Genomic DNA, 26,035 nt, shown 5'->3' with positions numbered 1-26,035 from the left:
CGCCCGGGCCCATTCCCCAGCCACCCTGGTGCCCACCAGTGTGGGAGGACGAAGGACTTGGAAAGCATAATGGCCTGAAACCCTGTGAGGGGATCTCAGGGTGGCCAGGTCAGTGGTGTCCACTGCTCTGGAGAGGTCCAGACATGGTGGAAGGACACGGTTGCTGGATTCATGGAGACAAACCCACGCTCCAGCTGTGTGTTTCTGAGCCCCCTGAATCATCAGAACCACCCAGGGCACTTGTTGCTAAAAATACAGGTTTCTGGGCCCCAGCCCAGCCCTGTTGCAGCAAAACCTCCAGGAGAAGGGCCGGGGAATCTGTTTTTGTTGTTGTTGTTGTTTGAGACAGGGTCTTGCTCTGTTGCCCAGGCTGGATGGAGTGCAGTGGTGTGATCTTGGCTCACTGTAACCTCTACCTCCCAGGTTCAAGTGATTCTCTTGCCTCAGCCTCCCAAGTAGCTGGGATTACAGGCGCCTGCTACTACACCTGGCTAATTTTCGTATTTTTAGTAGAGACAAGATTTCATCATGATGGCCAGGCTGGTCTCAAACTCCTGACCTCAAGTTATCCACCTGCCTTGGCCTCCCAAAGTGCTGCAACTACAGGTGTGAGCCACTGCGTCCAGCCAGAATCTGCATTTTTAACGAGCTCTAATATGGTTTCTGAGGCTCAGATGAGTTTAGGAAGCTCTATTGTGGCCCCACTTCCCTGCCACACGCTCCATCCTGTGCTTCCTAGTACCATGGGAGCCGAGCAAGCCCTCCCGATGAGGATGCCCACCTTGACTTCTGTCTCAGAGCATAGATTTTACTCAGAACCGATGTGATCAATAAACGCTGAGGTTCTTTTCTAAGCCAAAGAACAACCCGTGCCCTCCCTCCATTCCCCTCACGCTCTAAAGACCCTGATACAGGAACTGGAGAAGCAACCAGAACAACCAGGATCATCCCCTGGACAATGGCCCTGTGAGGGCCACATCTAGGCTGAAATGAGAGAGACAGGCTGATGCACCCCAAATGTGCAGTGTTGGGGGGTGCCAGCTGGGCCAGTTCCCCAACAAAACTGGTCCAGGCCAGGGCTGGAGTTGCCGCTGTCTGCAAGGTTCAATCTGCTCCTCAAGATATCTCAACTCCCTCCGTCCCCAGCTGTTAGGGTCTCTTGTGGTATAATTCAGGGAGGATCACAATAACTAACTGTAGGAATGAGGTTCTTCTTCCGGCTTCTCAAAATAGCCCAAAATGTGTACTAGGCTGCTCACTTAAGGGTACCCAGGAAGATGACAAGACGGATTTCAGAACTGGGAAACTTGCTTGCTGAGAAGAAGGGAAACACACTCGTGGAGCCGTGAGTCCAGGAGCGCCCCTTTCTCCCAGCCAGTTCTCTTTCCCAGGGTAGAACGTTCACTGCAGCAGTGCTGCCCCAGCCTGTCCCAGAGAATCCCCTGCAGAGCTTGGGAAACTACAGCTCCTGGACACCCCTCGCCCCCACCCCCAGGGTCTGGGTCACCTGTCGGGTGGGGTCTGGGTGTCTGTGGTTTTAAGAGTTCCCCAAGTGACCTTAACAGGCAGTAGAGACGAGGCCACAGGCTCAACCTCTCAGGGGAGGGGCCAACAGCATCACCTCAAGCACAGGAGACATACAGACCGGATCTGACAGAGAAGCGAGAAGAGGGCAGGATAGGGAGGAAGGGCTGGCTCTAAGCAAAAGGAGGCTGCATCTCCCTCGGTAGAGCTGGTGGCCCGGGAAGGAGCCTGAGATGGAGGGGAAGGCTCTAAAGCTGACTACAGGATGGGTGGTTGGCAGGGGCCAGGGGAGATGGTTAATTAAAAAATTGAAAGAACCTACTATTTGATAGCACAACAGGTGACCATAGTCAATAATAACTTAATTGTACATTTCAAAATAACTAAAAGAGTGTAAGTGGATTGTTTGTAACACAAAAGATAAATGCTTGAAGAAATGGATACCCCATTCTCCATGATGTGCCCCTCCCCTCCCCTCTCCTTTCTTTCACAGAGTCTCGCTTTGTCACCCAGGCTGGCTGGATTGGAGTGCCATGATCTTACCTCACTGTAACCTCGGCCTCCTGGGCACAAGTGATTCTCCTGCCTCTGCCTCCCAAGTAGCTGGGATTACAGGCACGCACCACCACACCCAGCTAATTTTTGTATTTTTAGTAGAGACAGGGTTTTACCATGTTGGCCAGGCTGGTCTCGAACTCCTGACCTCAGGTGATCTGCCCAGCCTGGCCTCCCAAAGTGCTGGGATTACAGGTGTGAGCCACCGTGCCTGGTCAGCATACTAGTTTCATATTGTGTGCCTGTATCAAACCATCTCATGTACCCCATAAATATATATACCTACTACGTACCCACAAAAAAAATTTTAAAAGCTGTCCATGGATGGAATTCAAACTTTTAATTACATAAGAGGTGAGCCCACCTGCCAAAACTGCCTAGGAAGGGTGGCCTGACCGCAGAGATGGAGAGAGACATGGCACAGCCTGGTGGGGACTCCAGACCAGCAGCCTCAGCATCGCAAGGAGCAAGGGGGCAGTGCAAGTTCTTGGGCCCCTTCCAACCTACCAAACACTTGGGGTGACCCCAGTGAGCCAGAGGTGGAAAAGGATGTTACTTCACTTAGAAAAAACACCCAGAAACTGCAAACCACGTGATTTGCTATCCAGATAAACGGGTTCATAACAAAAAGTCCCTGGAAGATCAAGGATAGGCCAAGGGCTGAAGGCTGGAATGGGCAGGGAAGATCAGGACAGCAGACAGGTAGAGGTTGTGGCCAGAAAGTGGAGGGAAAATCTACAGTCCCTGGATTTCCTAGCAGAAACCTCAGAAGCCAGAAGACATGGAACAAAGCCTTCCAAGCCCTATAAGGAACGCTTCCCCTAGAACACCCTGCTCAGCCAGAAGTCGTTTCAGACATGCAAAGCTCGGGAAGATGACCCTCTAGGCCGCATGACAGAGACTATCCCTTCCGTCACTAGTCACTCCAATGTCTAACAGACGCATCCGACCAGCGGCACTCACCCACCCACAGATGTGGTCCCATGAGGACACTGTGGCCAAAGGGGAGGGTGCAGTTTCCAACATGCCCTCCACCCCTTTGGGGCTGCATGCTGATAAAGAGACAGGCAACATGTGGCTCACCAAAAGGGTACCCCAGGGCTGTCGGAGCCACAGGGCAGGCAGAAGCCTGGGTCCCCAGCACCACGGGACTGCCTATTGGCTCTGGATCGCTCACAGCTGCATTGTTAGGTTAAAAAAAAGAAAAAGTCCTCTCTCTTGTTGAAGCCAAGTTGTTTGGATGGCAGCTGAGCCTTTATTCGGCAGCTGAGCCTTTATTCCAGTTAATATATTGCCTTTCTTGGGAAGTCACTGGAGGACATGTTCCACCAAAACCAGCAAAGAGGAAAACTGAAGATCCATGAATCCTGGCATCCAACCCAGGCGAGTGGCAAAGGCCGTCCCAGGAGAGCAGTTTAGAGCAGGCATGGAATGAGCAACGTGGAGGAGGAGGACTGAAGGCGGAGCCCTCCAGGGAACATGGCAGGGAACAGTTCCGTGGCAGGCAGACTGTACCAAGAGCATCATACGGAGCGGCTGAAGGGCACAAAGCCACCGTTGGCTATTTCAGTAACACAGTTTTAGGGAAAGTAATCGCAGTACCCCGCCTGATGAGCAGGGATGGGGCTCACGCATCTGAAACTTATGCATCAAGAGACAGCAACAGAACCTCATGCTTAGGAAGCAGAGTCCTGAACCAGAAACAGCAGCTACCCCTGCAGGAGCAATGGGAGGAAGAGAGACCCACAAGCCCTCCGGATCGCTTCCACATAATACTGAACTTTAAAATAAAAAAAAAAGTACCAAGGAAAAGGCCAAGGTCTCCAAAAGTTGAGAAGTGAAGAATGCATGCTCGAGACTCCTCTACGGTCTGCCTTGAACAGGGCTACTGGCTGACCCCCAAGAACTTCCTTCTCCCAAGGTCTGAACCCCCACGGATATCTGCTGGGTCACCCCTTCAGTCTGTACAACCAAATGTCGGGGGAGGGGAGGGGAGGGGAGAACAGGGAGGAAACTGGTCTTTTCTGGGCTGACCCCGAGCACTCTACGGAGGAGGGTGGGGGACCGTGGAGTGACTCACTCAGGACTCAGGGAAGACAGAAACCAAAAGCCAGGCTTGCCCTCTTCACATGCCCTTCAGCCCAGAACTGCACACACACCACCAACCCTCCTCCTGCATGGGATAATGACCGTGCTCCACACCCTCCACGAGCCCTTCAACCCAGAATGGCAGAGACCCCACCAACCCTCCTCCCACATGGGATGACGACCCTCCACACCCTCGGGCTCACTCCCCAGATCTTTTCTGTTCCCCTACCTAAAGACACGAGGTTCTGTCCATGCAACCAGGAAAGCAGCAATGAGCTAGTGTCTGGTGGGAGCACTTCATTCTACCTGTGATTCCAGCCAGAACAGCTCCTCCCTTTCCAAGACACCCTTCAAGAGTTTATCACCACCCAGACCTGTGTGTAAAGTCCTCAAGACCAAGGCTAGCCAGTGTGTAGAAATCACAGAAAACGGGACTCTGGTGCAGCTGTTCAAAGACACATGCACAGTCTAAAATTACAGAATAAAGGCCAAATTGGCATCCATTTCAACATTTTCTTCTGCAACTGGCATCTAGTGAGTTACAGTTTAGTGAAGATTTTGATTCAAATGATTTTAGATGCCATTCTTGCCAACAGTACTCTACAGGAAATTCAATAAACTCACAATTCGTGTTTTCAACACGGTGTTTATTTTATTCATTCGCTCCTGGTGAGTTACCAGGCCCTATGAGAGAAGATTAAGCTTGGTAAAATTATTAGACAGATTTTTACAAATTGTGGGGACAAAATCCCTACTAAAATAGGCATTAAGTGTTGCAAAGCCACTGTAAACATTTTTTTTTTTTTTTTTGAGACGGAGTCTCGCTCTGTCGCCCAGGCTGGAGTGCAGTGGCGCAAACTCGGCTCACTGCAACCTCCACCTCCTGGGTTCATGCCATTCTCCTGCCTCAGCCTTCCGAGTAGCTGGGACTTTACAGGCGCCCGCCACCACGCCCGGCTAACTTTTTGTATTTTTAGTAGAGATGGAGTTTCACTGTGTTAGCCAGGATGGTCCCCATCTCCTGACCTCATGATGCACTCACCTCGGCCTCTCAATGTGCTGGGATTACAGGCGGGAGCCACCACACCCGGCTTGTAAACACTTCTTAACATACATCTTAACATGTGCCTGTATCAATGAAGCAGCTTAGATACCGTGAATGAACATAACATGCTGCAGACTTCCAAGGGGCTTTTCCAGTGATTTCTCCCACTCCTGGCATCTCACTGAGGCCTTTCAGAACATAAAGAAAGACTGGGCTTAAGGGTATGGACTTTTCACCAAGTAGACAGTGACAACGGAAATGCCCCATTTAGTGAAGAACGTCTAACGTGTCGACAAAATAAACAAAACTGGTGGCACAGAGTTTCACAGATTCCAGGCAGAATGGAGCTGTGTGAGGCTCCAACACAATACTCGGAAGTGGCAGAAGTCTGGACTTGGGTTGGCCAGGCTCAGAAGAGGGAGCTGCTGCCCACCCTGGAATTCGGGGGAGGACAGATACATGGGGGCAATAAGGAGGGGAAACAGGAAATGCCTCTGAGGCAACAGCTGTTCTCGGGGCAGCGAGATCCTCAGATGGTCACAGGCCTGGAAGTGCTTGTTATACAGCGGCGCTTCCCTTGCTAAGACCATGGTTAATCAGATTGAAGAGCAGTGCAGCCACTGCTGAGTGGAAAGAGGAAAACAATCATGAAATAGGAAAAAGAAACACAAAAGGGGATTAGTTTGAAAAAGAAACAAACTTTGGAAACATATCTGACATCAGGGCTGGACGTGGTGGCTCACGCCTGTGATCCCAGCACTTTGGGAGGCTGAGGTGGGTGGATCACTTGAGGTCAGTAGTTTGAGACCAGCCTGGCCAACATAGTAAAACCCTGTCTCTGCTTAAAATGCAAAAATTAGCCGAGTGTGGTGACATGCATCTGTAATCCCAGCTACTCGGGAAGCTGAGGCGGGAGAATCTCTTGAACCCGGGAGGCACAGGATAAAGTGAAACAAGATCAGATCATGTCACTGAACTCTAGCCTGGGCAACAGAGCGAGACTGCATCTCATAGGCTCAGAACCCACTGCCCCAAACCTGAAAGCGATTGGTGCCTCTCATTCATGGAATAAGTATCTGCAAGGTACCCCTTTGACTCTCTGTGGGTGCTGGAGCCAACACAAATAATACGATCCAGTCCCTGCTCCTGAGGTGTCCCTGGTAGAAATATCAATGTAAGCCAGCACAGAGTGGTGCCATGTGAGCTGGATTTTGAAGGATAAATAGGAGTTTTCTGAGTGGAGAAGAAAGGGGAACTTGGTGTTCCAGGCAATTAGAAATGACAGCATTGGCTGGGCGTGGTGGCTCATGCCTGTAATCCCAGCACTTTGAGAGGCTGAGGTGGGTAGATCACAAAGTCAGGAGATCAAGACCATCCTGGCTAACACGGTGAAACCCTGTCTCTACCAAAAATACAAAAAATTAGCCAGGCATGGTGGCGGCCACCTGTAGTCCCAGCTACCCGGGAGGCTGAGGCAGGAGAATGGTGTGAACCCAGGAGGCGGAGCTTGCAGTTAGCCGAGATTGCACCACCGCACTCCAGCCTGGGCGACAGAGCAAGACTCTGTCTCCAAAAAAAAAAAGAAATGACAGCATTGTGCAAAAAGTGCCTGTCATGCCTCGGGACAGATGAATAGCGCAGTACAACCAGAACAGCTGCTCCCAACCTTCATTAACCACACAGCACCTTCACAACTTCTGCTCTCACTGATACCACTTCACTATGATCTTATATCCTTGATGCTTTTCTTCAACCGACTTGTTTTTAAAAGTTTACTTTGGTCTTCTTCAAAATTACAGTAGCCATGAAATTATGGGTTTGATATGCCATCTACATTTTCTTTAAATCATGAAAAATAACTACACATTATTAAAGTAAAAAGTGTCCGTCTGTGAACCTAGAGCTAAATCCTCTTGTGTTCCAGCTATGTTTCCCAAACTCTGGGAAGCTGAGCGAGGAACTTTAAGGCCTGTGTTGCTTGAGAAGAGATCTGCACTTACTGGGAAAAAATAAATGCAAACATTAGAGGAAATACATTATTAACGAGTCACTGCCAGTGAGTCACAATGCTAGTCTCTGGGGACTTCAGTGCCCTGGCAAGGCCCTGACCTGACCCTCAGCAGGCATTAAACATCTCACAACCAGAAGATTCCGGGGCTGCATGTGACCCTCCCCAGGGACGCAGTCATCCATTTAACTGTTATCACCAATTTGAAAAACAGGCGCCAGCATCTTTCTTTTTTTTTTTTTTTTTTTGAGATGGCGTCCCACTCTGTCGCTCAGGGTGGAGTGCAGTGGTGTGATCTCGGCTCACTGCAACCTCCGCCTCCCAGGTTCAGGTGATTCTCCTGCCTCAGCCTCCTGAATAGCTGGGACTACAGGCACACACCACGATGCCTGGCTAATTTTTGTATTTCTAGTAGAGATGGGTTTTTGCCATGTTGGCCAGGCTGGCCTCGAACTCCTGACCTCAGGTGATCCATCCACCTCGATCTCCCAAAGTGCTGGGATTAGAGGCGTGAGCTACTGCGCCCTGCCCGCCAGCATATTTCTGTGATTTATCATTCAACCTTTTTTTTTGGGATAGGGTCTCGTTCTGTTGCCCAGGCTGAAGTGTGGTGCCACGATCACGGCTCACTGCAACTTCGACCTGCTGGGCTCAAGCGATCCTCCCACCTCAGCCTCCCAGTAGCTGGGATCATAGGTGCAGGCCACCACCTGGCTTATTATTTATGTTTTTGTAGAGACGGGGGTCTCCCTATGTTGCCCAGGCTGGTCTTGAACTCCTAAGCTCAGGCAATCCTCCTGCCTCCATCTCCCAAAGTGCTGGGATTACAGCCATGTGCCACTGCGCCTGGTCTATTGTGCAACTTCTTGAAAATTTAAATTTATACTTCACCAAACACAAGAGCCTCAACTGTATCAGACAGCAGCATGGCTCCCAGAGGAGCAACAACGAGCCAAGGGACAGGCACGGAGTGACCAGGGCACTTCCTTCTTACCTCCGTGCACAAAGCCGTGCAGGGTGCAGTCTGAAGGCCCCACCAGGTGGATCAAGCTGGACTGGCTGTAGCTGACAGTGTTCGGCTCTGGAATTGCAAAGGAAAGAGATTAGTTATGGGGTAGACTGATTCCCACAGCTGAATGGTCTGACAATGCCGAAACCACCCTGAGGTCTGCATAGTCAGCGAAGGCATCCAAAGGCAGTTCAGCTATGATTTCTCTTAAGGAAAACCATGGTCTCCAAACAGGCTACAGTTGGTGAAGGAGAGGTTTTCAAGGATTCATGACCCATTCTGTTAGTGGGCCATGACGAGACTCTCTGGGGCCATCAGCGCCCTGCAAGGCCCTGCCCAGGGGTAGCCACGAAACACCTCAAAGCTGTGAGTCCCAGGGCTCCGTGTGACCCTCTACCGGGCTCTAGTTAACTATCTGACTTGCATTTCCTACAAGAAGTGCCACAGTGTTTCTGTAATTTACTCCACCAGCCTGAGAACATACAGCTCCCCAGGGTACAAGCTCTTCCCTCCGGCCAGCCCCCAACCCCATTCACTAATCTTATCACCTCACTCTTGCAGGAGCCCCAAACACCCTGGAGGAGCTTCAGTCACCCAACACTGCACTGCTCCTGAAATATCTTTAAGAAGCTGCACTTGGCCGGGCGCGGTGGCTCACGCCTTTGTAATCCCAGCACTTTGGGAGGCTGAGATGGGCGGATCACTAGGTCAGGAGATTGAAACCATCCTGGCTAACACGGTGAAACCCCGTCTCTACTAAAAAAATACAAAAAACTAGCCGGGCGAGGTGGCGGGCACCTGTAGTCCCAGCTACTCAGGAGGCTGAGGCAAGAGAATGGTGTAAACCCGGGAGGCGGAGCTTGCAGTGAGCTGAGATCCGGCCACTGCACTCCAGCCTGGGCAACAGAGCCAGACTCTGTCTAAAAAAAAAAAAAAAAAAAAAAAAAGAAGCTGCACTTATGAAAAAAAGCAGATGAAATATAACGTCCAGTCTCTAGAAGACAGACCTTTCTTCTTTCTTGAGACAAAGCCTCGCTCTGTCGACTAGGCTGAAGTGCGGTGGCGCAATCTCAGCTCACTGAAGCCTCCGTCTCCTGGGTCCAAACAATTCTCACGCCTCACCCTCCCGAGTAGCTGGGATTACAGGCACCCGCCACCACGCCCAGCTAGTTTTTGTATTTTTAGTAGAGACAGGGTTTCACCATGTTGGCCAGGCTGGTCTCGAACTCCTGACCTCAAGTGATCCGCCCGCCTCAGCCTCCCAGTGTTAGGATTACAGTCGTGGGCCACTGCGCCCAGCCCAACATATAATTTTTTTAAAAGCCAGTTATCCTTATTGTTTTCTCTAACAAGAGAAAATGGAATTATCGTGAGCTCTTCGGACTGATAGCTGTCAGCTGTCCAGCTTTGACCGTGGAGGGACTATGTGGCCATATGGCTGTCCATTTTTAGGGTTTATGACAAAATTAGCCCTGCCTCGGACAAGTTCGAATGCCTGCCTCATCCCTGGCCCTTGGGCTGAAAACAGTGTTCACTTCCAAGCCTGGTACAGCCCTTCCAGTGCAGATGGGGTCTTGGCAGGTCACCTAGCCCCTGGCTTCTGGGTTGGGATCCACCCTTCTGGGGTCAGGAAGTGCCCTGGCCAAGCCCTAGGAAGATCCACCCTGAGCCATCCACAAGGGTGCAAGGGCTGGTGAACATGGCCAGGCCAGGGGCTCAGCCCTGGGTCTGAAGCTCCTTCCACTCGATGTCTCTGGCCCTCTGGCCAGGCCCATAGTCCTGCTCCCGTAAGCAGTAGTTTGGGGGCTGAGGGCATGGGGGAAGCAAGAGAGGATGGGGGAGGAAGGGAGGTTCTGGAGTTGGACTGCCTGGGTTTCAATCCCAGTTCTGCTGCCTTCGTAGGAACTTAACCTCCCTGTGCCTCAATTTCCTCAGCTGGAACCAGAGATGGTGAAGTGAAACTATCGGGTTGTGAAGATGACGTAAACACCTAACACACACGAAGGCCTGTAAACAGCCTGTCACACAGGACGGGATCCAAAAAGGAGAGTTTTGTGTTTACAGCTATGTAAACCTCGCCCACTGCTGTCCTGGGCACCTGGTTCCGGCTCCTCATATCATTTTGAACCTGCAGGTTCACAGATGAGGCACTGTGTCAGTTAAGATCATAGTCACTGCTGCAGCAGATAAACCCTAAAACCCTAGTGGGTCACACAGTGAGGCTGATTTCTTGCTTAGGTAAAGTCCAAATCAGGCTTTCCTAGTGGGGTAGATTTCATCCAAACGGTGAAGATGTGGGGATTCAGGCCCCTCTGGTCCGGTAGCTCCATTACCCTTAATGGGTAGCTTCGAAGGTTACCTTGGAAGGGGACAGAGTGGGGGGAGGCTCACACACCTGAGGTTTCCATGAGTCAGGCCTGGAAGCAGCATTTCACTCTGCTCACACTCTACACATGAGTGGTGCTGTCACACCCGCTGCAGAGGACGCAGGGCAACGCGGCCCTGCTGTGTGTGCAGACAGGCTTGGTCATCTGTTTGGTTCTACCCCTCCAGTCACCAGATCCCTGTTGTATTCTTTGCACACGTAGAGCACCTCACCCTTAAGGACGACCCCCTGAAACCCGATCCAGCCTCTGAGCTCACCTCAGAGCGCAGCGGCTGGTCACATGTATGCAGTCTTCTCCATCGTGTTTAGATGCAATTTTTCATGTTCCTGCAGCCAATGAACTAAGAAGATGAGTTACCTGCACCTGCACCCTTTATACAGCAGCAGAAGAGCACACTCATTCAGCAAAGAAAAGAACACAGGAGCTACCCAGGAGCCCCTGGCCCAAGCAGAGATGACTCCCGCTAGGGTCTGAGCTATGGCCGTGGAGAAGGGTCTTTGGTTAGACCCTGATTCCACTCTTGGGGAGGAACTACATGGTCCTTGGTTCAGCCTCCTGGAAGGTTCTTCCCTGTTCGTTACCCACCATGGCCTCATTCAAGCAGGCACTGGGAAATAGGGCCCACGGCCTACCTCCTGCTCATCTAGGTTTGGGGAGGTTACTTTAAAGTTTGAACAGTCAAAAGCTTTTTTCCAGTCCAGGCAAATTCAGTTTCCTCGTAAACTTAGTAGGCATCTGATCTGTCTGTCTCTAGTCAGTTCCATGTGACAGGAACCACACCCAACATTCTTTTCAAGTGTCATGCTCAAACCTGGTATATTTTGTTACTTTTCCATCCCACTCCACTGCCTTTCTCACTCTCTCAAGACACACGTTGGTGGGTAAACCACACTTTAATCTGATTTTCGACACAAGGCTGAGTCTTTTTTTTTTTTGAGACGGAGTCTCGCTCTGTTGCCCAGCTGGAGTGCAGTGGCGCAATCTCAGCTCACTGCAAGCTCCGCCTCCCGGGTTCATGCCATTCTCCTGCCTCAGCCTCCTGAGTAGCTGGGACTACAGGCACTCACCATCGTGCCCGGTTAATTATTCGTATTTTTAGTAGAGACGGGTTTTCACCTCGGTCTTAATCTCCTGACCTCGTGATGCGCCTACCTTGGCCTCCCAAAGTGCTGGGGTTACAGGCGTGAGCCACCGCACCCGGCCAAGGCTGAGTCTTAATGGGCTTTTGATTTCAGTCTCCTTCTGTTCCTAGGTCAATAAACAATAGGCTTTTCCAGTCCTTTCATGCCGCCAATTTCTGGCCTCTTCTCAGAACCCCGCTCCTCATGGTATCATGGGTTTCAGGGTGTGCTAAATTTCCCTGAGGCCCAAGGTGCCCTCGGCAATTGCAGGCTGATTCTGGACACCCCTAGATCCTGGCAGGTCCACGCTGAAGCGGCAGGTGGGAGAACAGGCATCCCCTCCCTTGGGTCAAGCCACAGGTGGTGGGAACTGGCTGAGATGCAGGGACGTCGGGGCCCCCAGGGGCTCCTTCCCAGAAGCCTGGGCGCTTGGAGGAGTCTGTTGGCTGGCTTTGAGATGGCGCTCCTGCACGCCAGCTCCCGGAGGGGCCCAGATGCAAGGACCTCTTGACACATATTCAGGAGGGTGGGCTGGGTGGGGAGGTCCCCAGAATGTGGCTTCTTGGGAGGGTTTCCTCTACTCTGCTTCTGACTCCATGACAGGCTACTTCTCCCACACACCCTGGCATGAGGGCAAGTCCAGGGCAGGAATGAGGAAACTCACATGGCAGCTAACGGTGACCAGGAGAGAAGGCAGGGGAGCCAGTCTGAAATTCTGTGTGTGGAGTACCTTGTGCTGGCGCTGCTGTAACAGAGTGCCCATCAAACGCTGGGGCCTTAAACAGCAGAAGTTCATCTCACCCCTGGAGGCTGCAAGTCCTAGGTCAAGGTATCAGCAGGCTGGCTCTTCCTGAGGCCTCTCTGCTGGGCTTGTAGATGCCACCTTCCCCCATGTCCTCACAGGGTTGTTCTTCTGTGTGAGTCTGTCCTAACCTCCTCTTCTTGTAAAGACACCAGCCTACCCTAATGACCTTATTTTAACTTAATTACTTCTTTTTTTTTTTTTTTTTTGAGGCGGAGTCTCGCTCTGTCGCCCGGACTGGAGTGCAGTGGCCGGATCTCAGCTCACTGCAAGCTCCGCCTCCCGGGTTTACACCATTCTCCTGCCTCAGCCTCCCGAGTAGCTGGGACTACAGGAGCCCGCCACCTCGCCCGGCTAGTTTTTGTATTTTTAGTAGAGACGGGGTTTCACTGTGTTAGCCAGGATGGTCTCGATCTCCTGACCTTGTGATCCGCCAGTCTCGGCCTCCCAAAGTGCTGGGATTACAGGCTTGAGCCACCGCGCCTGGCCTAATTACTTCTTTAAAGACCCTTTCTTTACATTCAGTGACATTCTGAGGCACTCAGGGTCAGGACCTCAACATATGATTTGTGGTGACACAATTTAGCAACCATGACCCACAGGCACATCAAAGCCTTGGAAATGACACTGGGGCTGGGCGCAGTGACTCACGCCTGTAATCCCAGCACTTTGGGAGGCTGAGGGGGGTGGATCACCTGAGGTCAGGAGTTTGAGAACAGCCTGGCCAACATGGCAAAACCCCTCTCTACTAAAAATACAAAAATTAGCCAGGCGTGGTGGCAGGTACCTGTAATCTCAGCTACTTGGGAGGCTGAGGCAGGAGAATCACTTGAACCAGGGAGGTGAAGTTTGCAGTGAGCTGAGATTGTGCCATTCCACTCCAACCTGGGCAACAAGAGCAAAACTCTGTCAGAGAAGAGAAGAGAAGAGAAGAGAAGAGAGAGAGAGAAGAGAAGAGAAGAGAAGAGAAGAGAAGTGGGGGAGGGGAGGGGAGGGGAGGGGAGGGGAGGGGGGGAGGGAGGGAGGGGAGGGTTTCTCTTTTCGGGGTAGGGGAGGGGAGGAGGGGGGAAGGGATGGCCTCTTGTTAAGGAAAGAAGAGAGGAAGGAAAAAAAAGAAAGAGTTTGATTTGCCCCCTATGACCTTGGACCAGACCCCATTATCAACTTCTGGGTCAGGACCACCCTTCATCCCACCAGCTTTTTTGGCTGCTGAGAAATATTACTTGTCTAAGGCCAGACCTAGAAAGGACCTGTCTTCACCTGAAATGAGTCCCAGTCATTTTGTGGCCCAGTGGGCTGGCGTGTTCAACAGCCTGGGGCTTGTTAGGTAGAAATGAGCTACCCTTTCTGAGTGCCAGCTGTCCTGGGCAGGGAACAGATGAGGTCTTGGCCCTGACCAGAAGGCCTTGGGGGCAGAGGGTGGGTACGCACGCCAGGCTAGTTTACACAGGTATCTGCCCAGGAGATCCTGTGTGGGTTTTATCTTTATCCGGTGAGAAAAAGCAGTGTTCAGAAAGGTCTGACTTCTGGACGGGCATGGTGGCTCACGCCTGTAATCCCAACACTCTGGGAGGCTGAGGCAGGCGGATCGCCTGAGGCCAGGAGTTCGAGACCAGCTTGGCCATGATGGCAAAACCCTTTCTCTACAAAAAACACAAAAATTAGCTGGGTGTGGTGGCACATGCTCGTAATCCCAGCTACTTGGGAGGTTGAGGCACCAGAATCGCTTGAACCCGGGAGGTGGAGGTTGCAGTGAGCCGAGATCGCACCATTGTACTCCAGCCTGGTCAACAGAGTGAGACTCTGTCTCAAAAAAAAATTTATATGGACAAATTATAGGTGTATATATTGGACAAAGGATTTTTAAGGAACTCTCAGACTCTGAGATACCTGAAAGACGAGGCCGCCCCTGTGGAGGTTGCTAGGTAACAGTCTGCACTCCGGCTCTAGGATGAGGTCTGGGATGTGGGATGGACAGGGGCTGGGAGGAGACAAGTCAAAGGCCAAGACGGCCTCTCCAGGGCAGAGAGGGAGGGTCCTTCCACAGGATGGGACAGCATGTGTCACACCTGTTAGAAAGACCCCAGTGCCGGCCGGGCGCGGTGGCTCAAGCCTGTAATCCCAGCACTTTGGGAGGCCGAGAAGGGCGGATCACGAGGTCAGGAGATCAAGACCATCCTGGCTAACACAGTGAAACCCCATCTCTACTAAAAAAAAAAATACAAAAAACTAGCCGGGCAAGGTGGCGGGCACCTGTAGTCCCAGCTACTCGGGAGGCTGAGGCAGGAGAATGGCGTAAACCCGGGAGGCGGAGCTTGCAGTGAGCTGAGATCTGGCCACTGCACTCCAGCCTGGGCGACAGAGTGAGACTCCGTCTCAAAAAAAAAAAAAAAAAAAAAAAAAAGACAGACCCCAGTGCCAAGTGCCAAGCACATACGCACACTCTTCTCCCCGAGCTGCTGCTCCCCATTGACCCGGACACCCCAGTCAAACCCAACTCAGGCTAAGCCACCATACAGGAGACCAGGCTGGTCTCAGATGAGCCCATCCCTGGGCTCCTGAGGGCACCAGGAAGCCCTGCCACAGAGATGCCGGCTCTCCTAGGAAAGTGGAGTCAAAGATGGATTCAGAAATGCTCAAGAAGGCCGGGCGCGGTGGCTCAAGCCTGTAATCCCAGCACTTTGGGAGGCCGAGGCGGGCGGATCACGAGGTCAGGAGATCGAGACCATCCTGGCTAACACGGTGAAACCCCGTCTCTACTAAAAAAATACAAAAAACTAGCCGGGCGAGGTGGCGGGTGCCTGTAGTCCCAGCTACTGCGGAGGCTGAGGCAGGAGAATGGCGGGAACCCGGGAGGCGGAGCTTGCAGTGAGCTGAGATCCGGCCACTGCACTCCAGCCTGGGTGACAGAGTGAGACTCCTTCTCAAAAAAAAAAAAAAAAAAGAAATGCTCAAGAGAGAATGGACACGGGACTTCCTATGAAACATTGAAAAACCATCTCTAATCCAATCATCTGAGGAAGATGCATTTTTATAAAACAAAAAAGTAAAAATAAAAGCACATACAAATCAGGAAATCTTGAGATTTAGGAGGCCCATTGTGATAGTGAACAACACATTCTGAAAAATATCGTGTGTAGATTTACAGTCAATCAGAGGCCGGCGAACAGAAGAGAATCCCACAAGTAAAGGAATTTAAACTGATTGAAAACCTCGAGTAATTTTAGTGTCCCTGAGGGTCAGTTAAAGGCTGGGCTTCTCAAAGCCACAGTGAGCCCAGCAGCGCTACCCACTCCCCCCAGGGTCTGGCACCCACCCCAAGCTCTCTCCAGAAACCACTCATGAAAAGGTAGGCCCAGGCAGCCCCCATGTTCCACCCAACCCTTTCCTCCATGACCCCTTTGTGTTAGGCAGGACATAGCCTCTTCTTGTCTCTTACAAGGGCACTGATCACTGGATCTGGGGCCCACCTGTGTAACCCAGATGATCTCATCTCAAGATCCTTAATTTAACCATATCTGCAAAGACCCATTTTCCATATAAGGTCCCATTCACAGGCTCTAGGGATTTGAATGTGGACATATCTTCTGGGCCTGGGCGCTGTGTTGGTGCCTTTCCTAAGACACCTCCCCTTGCTTCCATCCCATCACATTCCTTGGGGCCTGTGTCTGACCTGACTGCTGGGCTGCCCTCCCAAAAGCACAGCCTGGGCACTGTCTGCCCCAGCACGTGCCTCCAGGCCTGTCTGGTGTATTGCTGTGTTAATAAACTCACTGTCTATTTACATTTTATTTTTAAAAGATATGTTGGCTGGGCGTGGTGGCTCACACCTGTAATCCCAGCACTTTAGGAGGCCGAGGCGGGTAGATCACAAGGTCGGGAGATCGAGACCATCCTGGCTAACACGGTGAAAACCCGTCTCTACTAAAAATACAAAAAATTAGCCGGGCGTGGTGGTGGGCGCCTGTAGTCCCAGCTACTCGGGAGGCTGAGGCAGGAGAATGGTGTGAACCCGGGAGGCGGAGCTTGCCATGAGCTGAGATCACGCCACTGCACTCCAGCTTGGGCGACAGAGCGAGAGTCCGTCTCAAAAAAAAAAAAAAAAGATATATCTTCACTGGGATTTCATCAAAGCAGCACCATTCTTTCTATTAATACCGATGGATTAATTTTTTTCTTTCTTTCTCCCTTCCTTTCACCTTCCTTTCCCCTCCCTCTTTTCTTTTCTTCTCTTTTCTTTCTTTTCCTTTCTGTGTTTGTTAAAAAGCAGACGTGAAAACAGAAGAAACCCTACAGTGGTTTCCCCAACAGGAAAGAAACCGACCTACCCAGTCCCACTGGCCTAAGGTGACAACCAGTCCGCTTTTGGCAAGTTGAGGCTGGAGCACAGACTGGATCACAGACACAAATGTGAGACTAAAGACACACAAACTGCTGTTCAAGCCTCAAGCTGACCCACCCAGAAAACAAGCACACGCCTGCTGCACGCCAGCAGCCAAGCCCGGAAAGCTATGCTCTAATCTGTGCGCCCACTGGATTTTCATCAGTCCCCCTTGGTGCTTATGTGGACTAAGCAAGGGAGGTGAGCGGCCATAACAATGCCCCAAGTCTGGGTTAGCAGGTGCCAGGGCGCCTCTCGGCAGGGATAGGAGCAGGTGGACCCCAGAGTGGAGCCCACATCACAGGTATATACAAGGGAAAAAGGGATTACTTGAGGCAGGTCCTTCACCGCTGTTGAGGGTGGAGGCAAAACAGAGAAAGCTGAGTCAGGAGTTGAAACACCCACCATGGCCAGGGTCTCCCAAGGCATGGTGGGGGCAGCAAACCATCCCCAGGCTGCAGTCCCGTGTGAGGACGGCTGTGGAAGCCAGCACAGAGCACGAATGTGCCACGAGCCCAGGCCACTGCAGGGAGGCAGAGAAGCACACAGCGCATCCTACAGGGAATTCTCCTGCCACTATTAGAACGTGACCGCCATGTGTGCAGTAGGGAGAGGAGTAATGCTCGTTGCCTGCCCCCCAGGGCTCACCCTGTTCCTAGGGGGACAGACTGCTCCCCTAGGCCCCTGCCCTGAATTGTTTCGAGGAAATCGGGGATTTCTCTGGGTAGAAAGTCCTTGCTTGAGGCAAAATATCTCATCGTGACTTCGTTTAGATTTTGGATGAACATTCTGTTAAAGCCAGAGCGCCGTGATATGAGAGCAAGAGGATGGACAGCAGAAGGGACCGACACCACGGGGAAGCTGGGCCTGCTACAGACCCCAGGGCCTGCCTGGCAGAGCCACTCCTCCAATCAATGTCTGAACAGTGGGGCCGGGAAGAAGTGGCGCTTGAACAGCTGTTGCCATTTTTTTCTTTTTTGGATGAGTTGGAAATCCCATCAAGAACAAGCCACTTGGCCAGGTGTGGTGGTTCACACCTGTCATCCCAGCACTTCGGGAGGCCAAGGCAGGCTCATCACTTAAGATCAGGAGTTAGAGACCAGCCTGGTCAACTTGGTGAAACCCCATCTCTACTAAAAATACAAAAATTAGTGGGGCACGGTGGCATATGCCTGTAATTGCAATACCAGTTACTTGAGAGAGTCAGGAGAATTGCTTGAACCCAGGAGGCGGAGGCTGCAATGAGCTGAGATTGTGCCACTGGACTCCAGCTTGTGTGACACAGCGAGACTCCAGCTCAAAAAAAAAAAAGGAAAAAGAAAAAAAAAAAGAACAAGCCACTGAGCGAACAAATGGAAAATATATAACAAAAATAAATTCCTCACGAACAGGTGCACGCCGCCTGCCTGGCAATGGAGGCCCCACGCACAGTGCCCTCCTGGGACTGGCTGAGTTGCTCAGGTCGCCTTCCAGCTGTGTGACTGGAGGAGTCTACGTGGCTCAGGGCAGGGCTGGGGGACAGCCCTCCCTGGGGACCCCAGAGAAACTGGTTCCAGGAGAGCATGCTCAGTGCTGGGGGAACCTCAAGCGGGAGACTCACGTGGGCCCAGCCAGCTCCTGCCTCCTATGCATCCCCAGTGAGGAGCGGCACCTGTTGCTGGTGTCCATGGCTCTTACCTGGGTTGAGGACTGGCTGGACGATGTCCCCGTTCCTCCACTTGGTCTCCATGCGCTCCAGCTTCTGGGCTTCATACCGCTTCCGGCCCTCCTCCTCCTGCTCCTGCCGGGAATACTGTGGGAAACCACAGACAGGTCAGGCCCAGGCGGGACACGGCCTCCTCCCCTCTCCAGGCGGCCACGACCCCAGGCCCCTTATGTCACACAGCCTTGTGTAACTGGGACTATCTTTTTTTCCGTTTGTGTGTGCTTAATATAAGTAATAAGAATACAGAAAGAGTGAAATCCCATGTGGCTCCACTCCCCAGAGAACCTGGGTCAAATGTTTAGATCCTTCCTGGAATTGCTTTTATGCCTACAAATATATAAAAAGCTCTGTGGTGCTGTATGTAGCGCTTAAAAGCAACTGTGTATCTATTTAACGTAATTTTTGTGACTATGTGGGCACTTAGCTTGTTCCCAATTTTTCTTTTCTTTTTTCTTTTTCTTTTTGAGATGGATTCTTGCTCTGTCCCAGGCTGAAGTGCAGTGGCGCGATCTCAGCTCACTGCAACCTCCACCTCCTAGGTTCAAGTGATTCTCCTGCCTCAGCCTCCCCAGTAGCTGGGACTACAGGCGCCCGCCACCACGCTCAGCTAATTTTTGTATTTTTAGCAGAGACGGGGTTTCACCATGTTGGCCAGGCTGATCTCTTGACCTTGTGATCCACCTGCCTCAGCCACCCAAAGTGTTGGGATTACACGCCCACTATTAGAACCATACTGATCCTAGGTTACTTAAAATCATTTTGCACTGTCCCATTCCTTCCTAAGATTCATTCCAGAATAAAGGGATCCTCAAAAAGGCCCCGCCTACTCTCCCAGGGCCATGACAGAGCAGGAACTGCGTGTGTCCCTGCTGACCCTTGGCCAATCGAACAGGCTGTGTATTAGTAGAGAACAGGCAGTCAAAGATGGAACCGTCCCCCCGAGGCTCTCCGAATGGATCATAGGGGTTTTTGACCCCGGAAGTTAAAAATAAATGTGAATATAAGACTCAGCACAGGCCGGGCATGGTGGCTCGCGCCTGTAATCCCAGCAATTTGCGAGGCTGAGGCGGGTGGATCACTTGAGGTCAGGAGTTCGAGACTCCTGGCCACATAGTGAAACCCTGTCTCTACTAAAAATACCAAAATTAGCCAGGTATGGTGGTGGGCACCTGTAGTCTTAGCTACTTGGGAGGCTGAGGCAAGGGAATCGCTTGAACCTGGGAGGTGGAGGTTACAGCCAGCCAAGATTGCGCCACTGCACTCCAGCCTGGGCAACAGAGTGAGACTCCATCTAAAAAAATAAAATAAAATAAAAAATACCAACTCTCAGCACAAAAACCAAAGCTCCTGAGTCCCAGGACACAACAGGGGATGTTGTATTTCTTGGACATAACAGACGGTTCACTCACTGCCCTCCTGTGCACAGTGGAGGGGACGCACCACACTCCCTCCCCATGGGACCCTCAGAGGGGCTCTCAGGGCCTGTGTGCTGGCCCCAGGTCGGTTCCAGACCCTCTGCCTGCTCCATCCCCCAGGACCTTCTCTCTCCCTGTCGGCCTGGCCAGGGGCCAACTACCACCTGGCTGTTCTGATTAACCTCAACTTCTGCTCTCACCGTTCACTCACCCAACCATTCCAGCTGAGCCTGTGGGGAAGCCACAGAATTCAGGGCCCCTCTGGGCCCCTCTCCGCCGCCTGTTGAAGCCCCTCTGACCTAAGCAAGTTCACTTCAGATGGCTGTGTTAGGCCTTCTTTCAAAAGTCAGTTTTAAACATCTCGATAATTCCTGCTCATGGCTCAGCTCCAAAACTGTGCAGGGCCTGAGCACCATTCACCATTCCTCGGCTTAATTATCCATCATCTTCAGTTGAGAACCCATCTTCAAAAGAGGCTGGGAAGGGAGCTGAAGGGTTTGTTCAAAAGCAGCAAACCGTGGGGAGTGTTTTAAGTTGCAGTGGATAATTCAACCTTTTCCTCCATACAGAAACCACGTCCTAATGTTCCACCGGCCAAGTCATGACTGAGAGGACAGTCCGTGCTGTGTCTACCTAGCAACACCGGTGGGTGAGCTTCAGCATCCTCAAGAAATGCCTTTTAAAGGGAATATTTTTTTTAAAGGAGCCACCCCCCGGTCTAATACATCCTTGCGGCATCCAGTACATTTGTCTGGACTTGGCGGGCACACAGGGAAATGATGGGGGCCCAGTCCTGGACACAAACCACGAGGAGAAGCCAGGCCTACTCCCCAATGCTGCCTTTCCATCTGGGAACAAAACCGCTGGAACATTTTAATGATGGCTGGCACCTAATTCTCACCCCCGAGGGCTCATCAAACCCAACTGATCTGAAGCAGCAGACAACGTGGCCCAAATGTCTGAGAGACAGGCTGTGAACCTCTTCGCTCAGCACGTATTCAGACACTTGAAAAAAACCAAAGCATCCACCTCCGACGGCCACTCAGCATGTCCAGGGCTGCAGCTGCCCCTCCGGTCATCCTGGGCCCCTCAGGCCCATCACAGGGCCACCGAGGTTCCCTGCTCACTGGGAAAGCTGCAGGCAGGCCGGGGAGGAAGGTGGAACAAAGAAAAGATGTCCTGCACTAGACGACTGTGCACACGGCCAGCAGCTGGGTTCCTCCAGGGAGACGCACACATCCAGGAAACCAGAGCGTGTGTGTGTGCGCGCGCGCGCGTGTGTGCGCATGCGTGTTCAAAATATCTACATGCATACATCCGTGACATCTCTATCTGTATGTGTATATACATTATATATATCTGCGTATCTACAGATACAGGGATGTACATTTTCCTAAATCCGGGACGGCTGTAGAAAGGTCAGCAGGAGCATGCTCACGGAATATAAGACAGCCCTGTGGCCAGGCCACCAGCAGACGAGCATAAATGCCCACCGGAGCCAGGGAAAGAAGCTGCACTTTCTGGGATTCCGAAGCAGCCTCTGGCTGGGCCCACTAGTGAAAAACAGGAGACCTAGATTCCAAATCAGCGGGAGCTTTTATACTATGTGGGCCTAGCATGTGTTGGGGGGAAGACAGTGCAAATAGCTCTGAGCAACAGCTGCAGCTGAGAACTGTGCAGCTTCTCCCATCTGCAGCTCTGGCTGCCTCGGCTCCGTGGAACGGTTTCAACAACTCCTTGACAAGGCCAAGTTGATATTTATGTCTCATCAAACCCACTACACAAAGGAAATGAAAAGGCAACCGGGAGCTCCTCCAGGATGTGGGAGGGAGGGAGCTAATTACTGGGCAAGGAGAGGCGAGGCTCAGAGGGGCCACGCTGAAAGCGCCCTGCCCCTGCGGCGAGGGGACGGGAGCCAGGGGAGTCTGAAGCTACCGGTCCTCTCCACTGGCCAAAACCCAACAGCTCTCGGCGCATCGATCCCAAGCGACAAGGCAGCAAAAGCGACTGTGTTCAGGTCCAGACCCGCCCCTCGGTATCACCCGCCTGAGATGCACCATGAGATGCTAAAGCCAGGCATGGGGCCTGGGAGAGATTTCAGAACTGGATAGCATCTGAAAATTAAATCCGTTAAATGCTATGTCTCAATATTTACATGTGATGTAGCTCACTGAACGCCAAGGGCTTAGAGAAAAGAATGAACGTGGGGGTGGGTGTGCTTGCAATTCTGCGGAGAACAGTCAGGAACCCCCAACTGACCCCTGCTCCTTAGGTCTTCAACCACCCCGAGTTAGCACTGCCTGAAAATGACCACAACTTCCATCTCAGCCAACAAGCAGGGAGAGAGGATAACAGCCCCACAAAGAACAAGAGACAGGGGAGGGTGTTGAACCGAGGGCTGCTGCACTGGGTTGAACAGTGTCCCTCAAAATGTATATCCACCCGAAACCTCAAAATGCAAACACTTCCAAAAACCGGGTCTTTGTAGTTGTAAATAGTTAGAATGAGGTCACAGCGGAATGGGATAGGCCCTAAGCCCAGTGACCCAGGCTCTTGTAAGCAGGCCGTGCGAAGATGGAGGCAGAAGTTTCAGTGATGCAGCCTCAGCCAAGGGATGCCTGGAACCACCTGGCACTGGAGAAACCAGGAGGGATCCTCACCTGGAGCCAATGGAGGGCGTGGGGCCCTGCCTACACCTTTGGACTTCTGGCCTCCAGAACTGTGACAGAATCAACTTCTATTGTTTGAGAGCTACCCAGTCAGTGGCACTTGGTCACAGCAGCCCCAGGACACTGACTCAGGCAGGAGCGTGAGACTTTGGACTCCACATCCTGACCCTGAGCCCCGCCTGCTGGCCAGATTCTGGCATGCTGCCATCCTGCTCTCATAAAACCAAAGCTGCGGGCAGGCACAGTGGCTCACGCCTGTAATCCCAGCACTTTGGGAGGCCGAGGTGGGTGGATCACAAGGCCAGGAGATCGAGACCATCCTGGCTAACACAGTGAAACCCCATCGCTACTAAAAATATAAAAAATTAGCCAGGCATGGTGGCGGGTGCCTGTAGTCCCAGCTACTGGGGAGGCTGAGGCAGGAGAATGGCGTGAACCCGGGAGGCGGAGCTTGCAGTGAACCGAAATTGCACCACTGCACTCCAGCCTGGGTGATAGATCGAGACTCCGTCTCAAAAAAAAAAACCAAAGTTACAGCCACCAGCCTGCCCTTCCCTTCCTGTTAAATGTGGACAGGGCTCCCCTGTCACCAAGATTTAAAAACAACAACAACAACAAAAACCTAGGCCAAACAGCAGCTGGACCCGGCAGCCAGCCACACCCGCCTGGGGAGACACCCCACCCAGACCTTCACTGCCCTCTGAGGAGCCCCCGGCAGGGTGCCTGGTCAGACACTGAGCTGAGGAGAGAAGAGATGGCAGGAAGCAGGTCTCAGGGGGTACCTCCCCAGTCTCACATGGGCAGCGGAAGCAGGGACCCCATCAGCCCTGGTGACCCAGGGGGCCACGGGAAGACAGAGAGCCAGGCCTCCTACAGGAGGGAAGTGGCCTGCTCCCAGCAAACGCTGGGGAGGGGACCAGGGCTTCCAAAGTGGCAGGAACACCCAGAATCTCTGTTGGGTCTGGAAGCAAAAAGAGCAGGCACCAACTCCTGACAATCTGGTTCTCAGTTTTATTATTTCTAAAAATGTATTCTATATATATCTCAGCCGGAGGAAAAGCTCCCCACCGGGGCCCACACTGCAGAGACTCAGAATCCTGGTTCCTTCCCTCTAAGAAGAGCTCCTCCTGGGGGCTGAGACCTGTGGACCGCGGGGTCAGGCTGCGGGAGGAGCTGGTCACACCTGTCCTTGGACTCACCAATGAACTTGGGGCACAGGAGAAGGAGGCGAGGGAGTACTTTTAGGGAATGAATTAAATTTCTTTATTCTCAACGTCTCTCCTCCAAGAGTCTGTATGCGCAGCTTCCACAGGCTTCGCCCACAGGCCCACCCATGGCGGGACTCCTCTGACAACACAATGAACCGGTATTATGGAAGGTGCTTCCACCGGGCGCAGTGGCTTAAGCCTGTAAACCCAGCACTTTGGGAGGCCAAGGTGGGTGGATCATGAGGTCAGGAGATCAAGACCATCCTGGCTAACACGGTGAAACCCTGTCTCTACTAAAAAAAAGAAAATTAAAAAATTAGCCAAGCGTGGTGGTGGGCGCCTGTAGTCCAGCTACTCAGGAGGCTGAGGCAGGGGAATGGCGTGAACCTGGGAGGCGGAGCTTGCAGTGAGCAGAGATCGCGCCACTGCACTCCAGCCTGGGCGACAGAGCGAGACTCCGTCTCAAAAAAAAAAAAAAAAAAAAAGAAAGAAAGGTGCTTCCATCACAGCGAAGACAGAAATGAGAGAAACCCAGAGAAGGAGGCAGACACCAGCAGGGGACAAGGAGGGAGAAAGACCAAAGCTCACACGAGTAGAGCTGTCTCCACGGCCACTGCGTCAGAGGCAGAGACCAGAACCAGCTTGCAGGGGGCACGGGGCAGCAGCCGGCCCAGCCCAGGCAGCCTGGTGGTCCTGGCTCCCGAAAGAAGGACACATCACTATCACGATCCTGTCACTGCCTTTTCTCTGGTTCGGGAGTGTGACAAAAAGTTCCCTAGGTTGGAGGGACGTTTACGTCCACAGGTTCTGGGTCAGCTTGCGCTCACATTCCCGGCATGAATTAAACATACACCAGAAGATCCCACACAGACATGTCTCCTCCCCACCCGTGTTTCCTTGAAGGCAGGACAGAAACTCCTGTGGAGCCAGGGATGCCCTGCCCAGCCCAGAGGGGACACTGCCTGCTGGCGACCTGGCACCCTGTGGCCCAGCTTTGACCTGTCGCTCCCTTGGGACCCTTAGCTGAACGAGCCTCCCACCATCAGGCGAGGTGACCTGATCTCTGCCATCTGCCCCCAAGAGAGAAGTAGAAGGGGCACCTTACCACAACAGGAGGCACCTCCAGGACCTTGTCCACGTTCTTCAGTGACAAGGGCACATACCACAGGGTGGCCTTATTGGTCAGCTTTTTGGCACCTTAAGAGAAGAAAATCACATAAGTGATGCCCAGGAGACGGGGTAGGGGTGTGAGCACCCAGGCACGTGGCAGATGCTGCTCCGGCCCCCGGTCCCAGCACCCGAAACACACCGCACTGTGTACTACCTCTCTGGCCCCCAACCCCCAAGGCCCCAAGGTCTTTTCAGCATCCTGGCCAGGGAGTGCCGCCATCATGTGAGTGTGGACAAACAGAACAAGAGACCCCAGAGCCCATGGAGAGAGGCTGCGTGGGGCCCACCCCCATCACAAGGTATGCCCCCCCAAAACTGGCTTGAACTCAGGACCCCAGCCCCTCCCAATGCAACCACTCTGGGGCAGTTTTCCCTTTTCAGGGGTGGCTGAAATGACTTCAGAGCACGTGGTTTAAGCCTGGATGGTCCAGAGTTGGTCAGCCACAACACCCAACAGGGATCACCCTGGAGGGCACCAACTGCAGGCAACCTCCTCATCCTGGTGTTTTGACAGAAAGGGAGCTTGATTACGAAAACACATCAAAGGCTCCCAGTGAGCCTCCCAGACAGAGGGGAAGGACTGATTGGTTGCAGGCAGACTGCCCTTTGCTCTGCCCAGGGAGACGAGGCTGAACCCACTTCACCCGCTGGCTCAAGTCTTCACCAACTGATCGCTGCTGACATTAAACGTCAAAATCAAAAGTGCCTTGCTGGGGAACTTGATGTCCTGACGCTCAGACAAGCAACATCTTCTGCAGATCCCATCCACCTGTCTCAGCACTGCCAAGAACTCCCACCAAATGGGGAAGCCCAGAAAGACACTTGGCCCGCACAGACATGCAGGCTGCGGAGGCTCAGGAGGATGTGGAGGCTGTGCCCAGGCAAAGCAGCCCAGGGGAGGGGCAGGGGAGACAGCCAGGGCCCCCACAGCCCAAAGCACAGAGCAGC

At 52.5% G+C, this 26,035-nt stretch overlaps 1 protein-coding gene across 2 annotated transcripts in view; it reads right to left on the bottom strand.

Annotated features, from left to right (window-relative positions):
- Positions 1-26,035, bottom strand: part of ACOT7 (acyl-CoA thioesterase 7) — a 134,087-nt gene that overhangs the window by 47,000 nt on the left and 61,052 nt on the right. For both annotated transcript variants that reach the window (XM_030913115.1, XM_010357399.2), the window contains exons 4-6: positions 25,023-25,114; positions 18,598-18,712; positions 8,215-8,301 (exon numbers count right to left, since the gene is read on the bottom strand). In XM_030913115.1, the coding sequence (XP_030768975.1) occupies positions 8,215-8,301; positions 18,598-18,712; positions 25,023-25,114 (294 nt within the window). The remainder of the gene's footprint in view (positions 1-8,214; positions 8,302-18,597; positions 18,713-25,022; positions 25,115-26,035) is intronic.

The sequence above is a fragment of the Rhinopithecus roxellana genome, chromosome 12 (genome assembly GCF_007565055.1).
Source record: "Rhinopithecus roxellana isolate Shanxi Qingling chromosome 12, ASM756505v1, whole genome shotgun sequence".
Lineage (NCBI taxonomy): Eukaryota > Metazoa > Chordata > Mammalia > Primates > Cercopithecidae > Rhinopithecus > Rhinopithecus roxellana.
The sequence above is the reverse complement of the archived record's forward strand: the minus strand, read 5'-3'. Positions and strand labels throughout refer to the sequence as shown.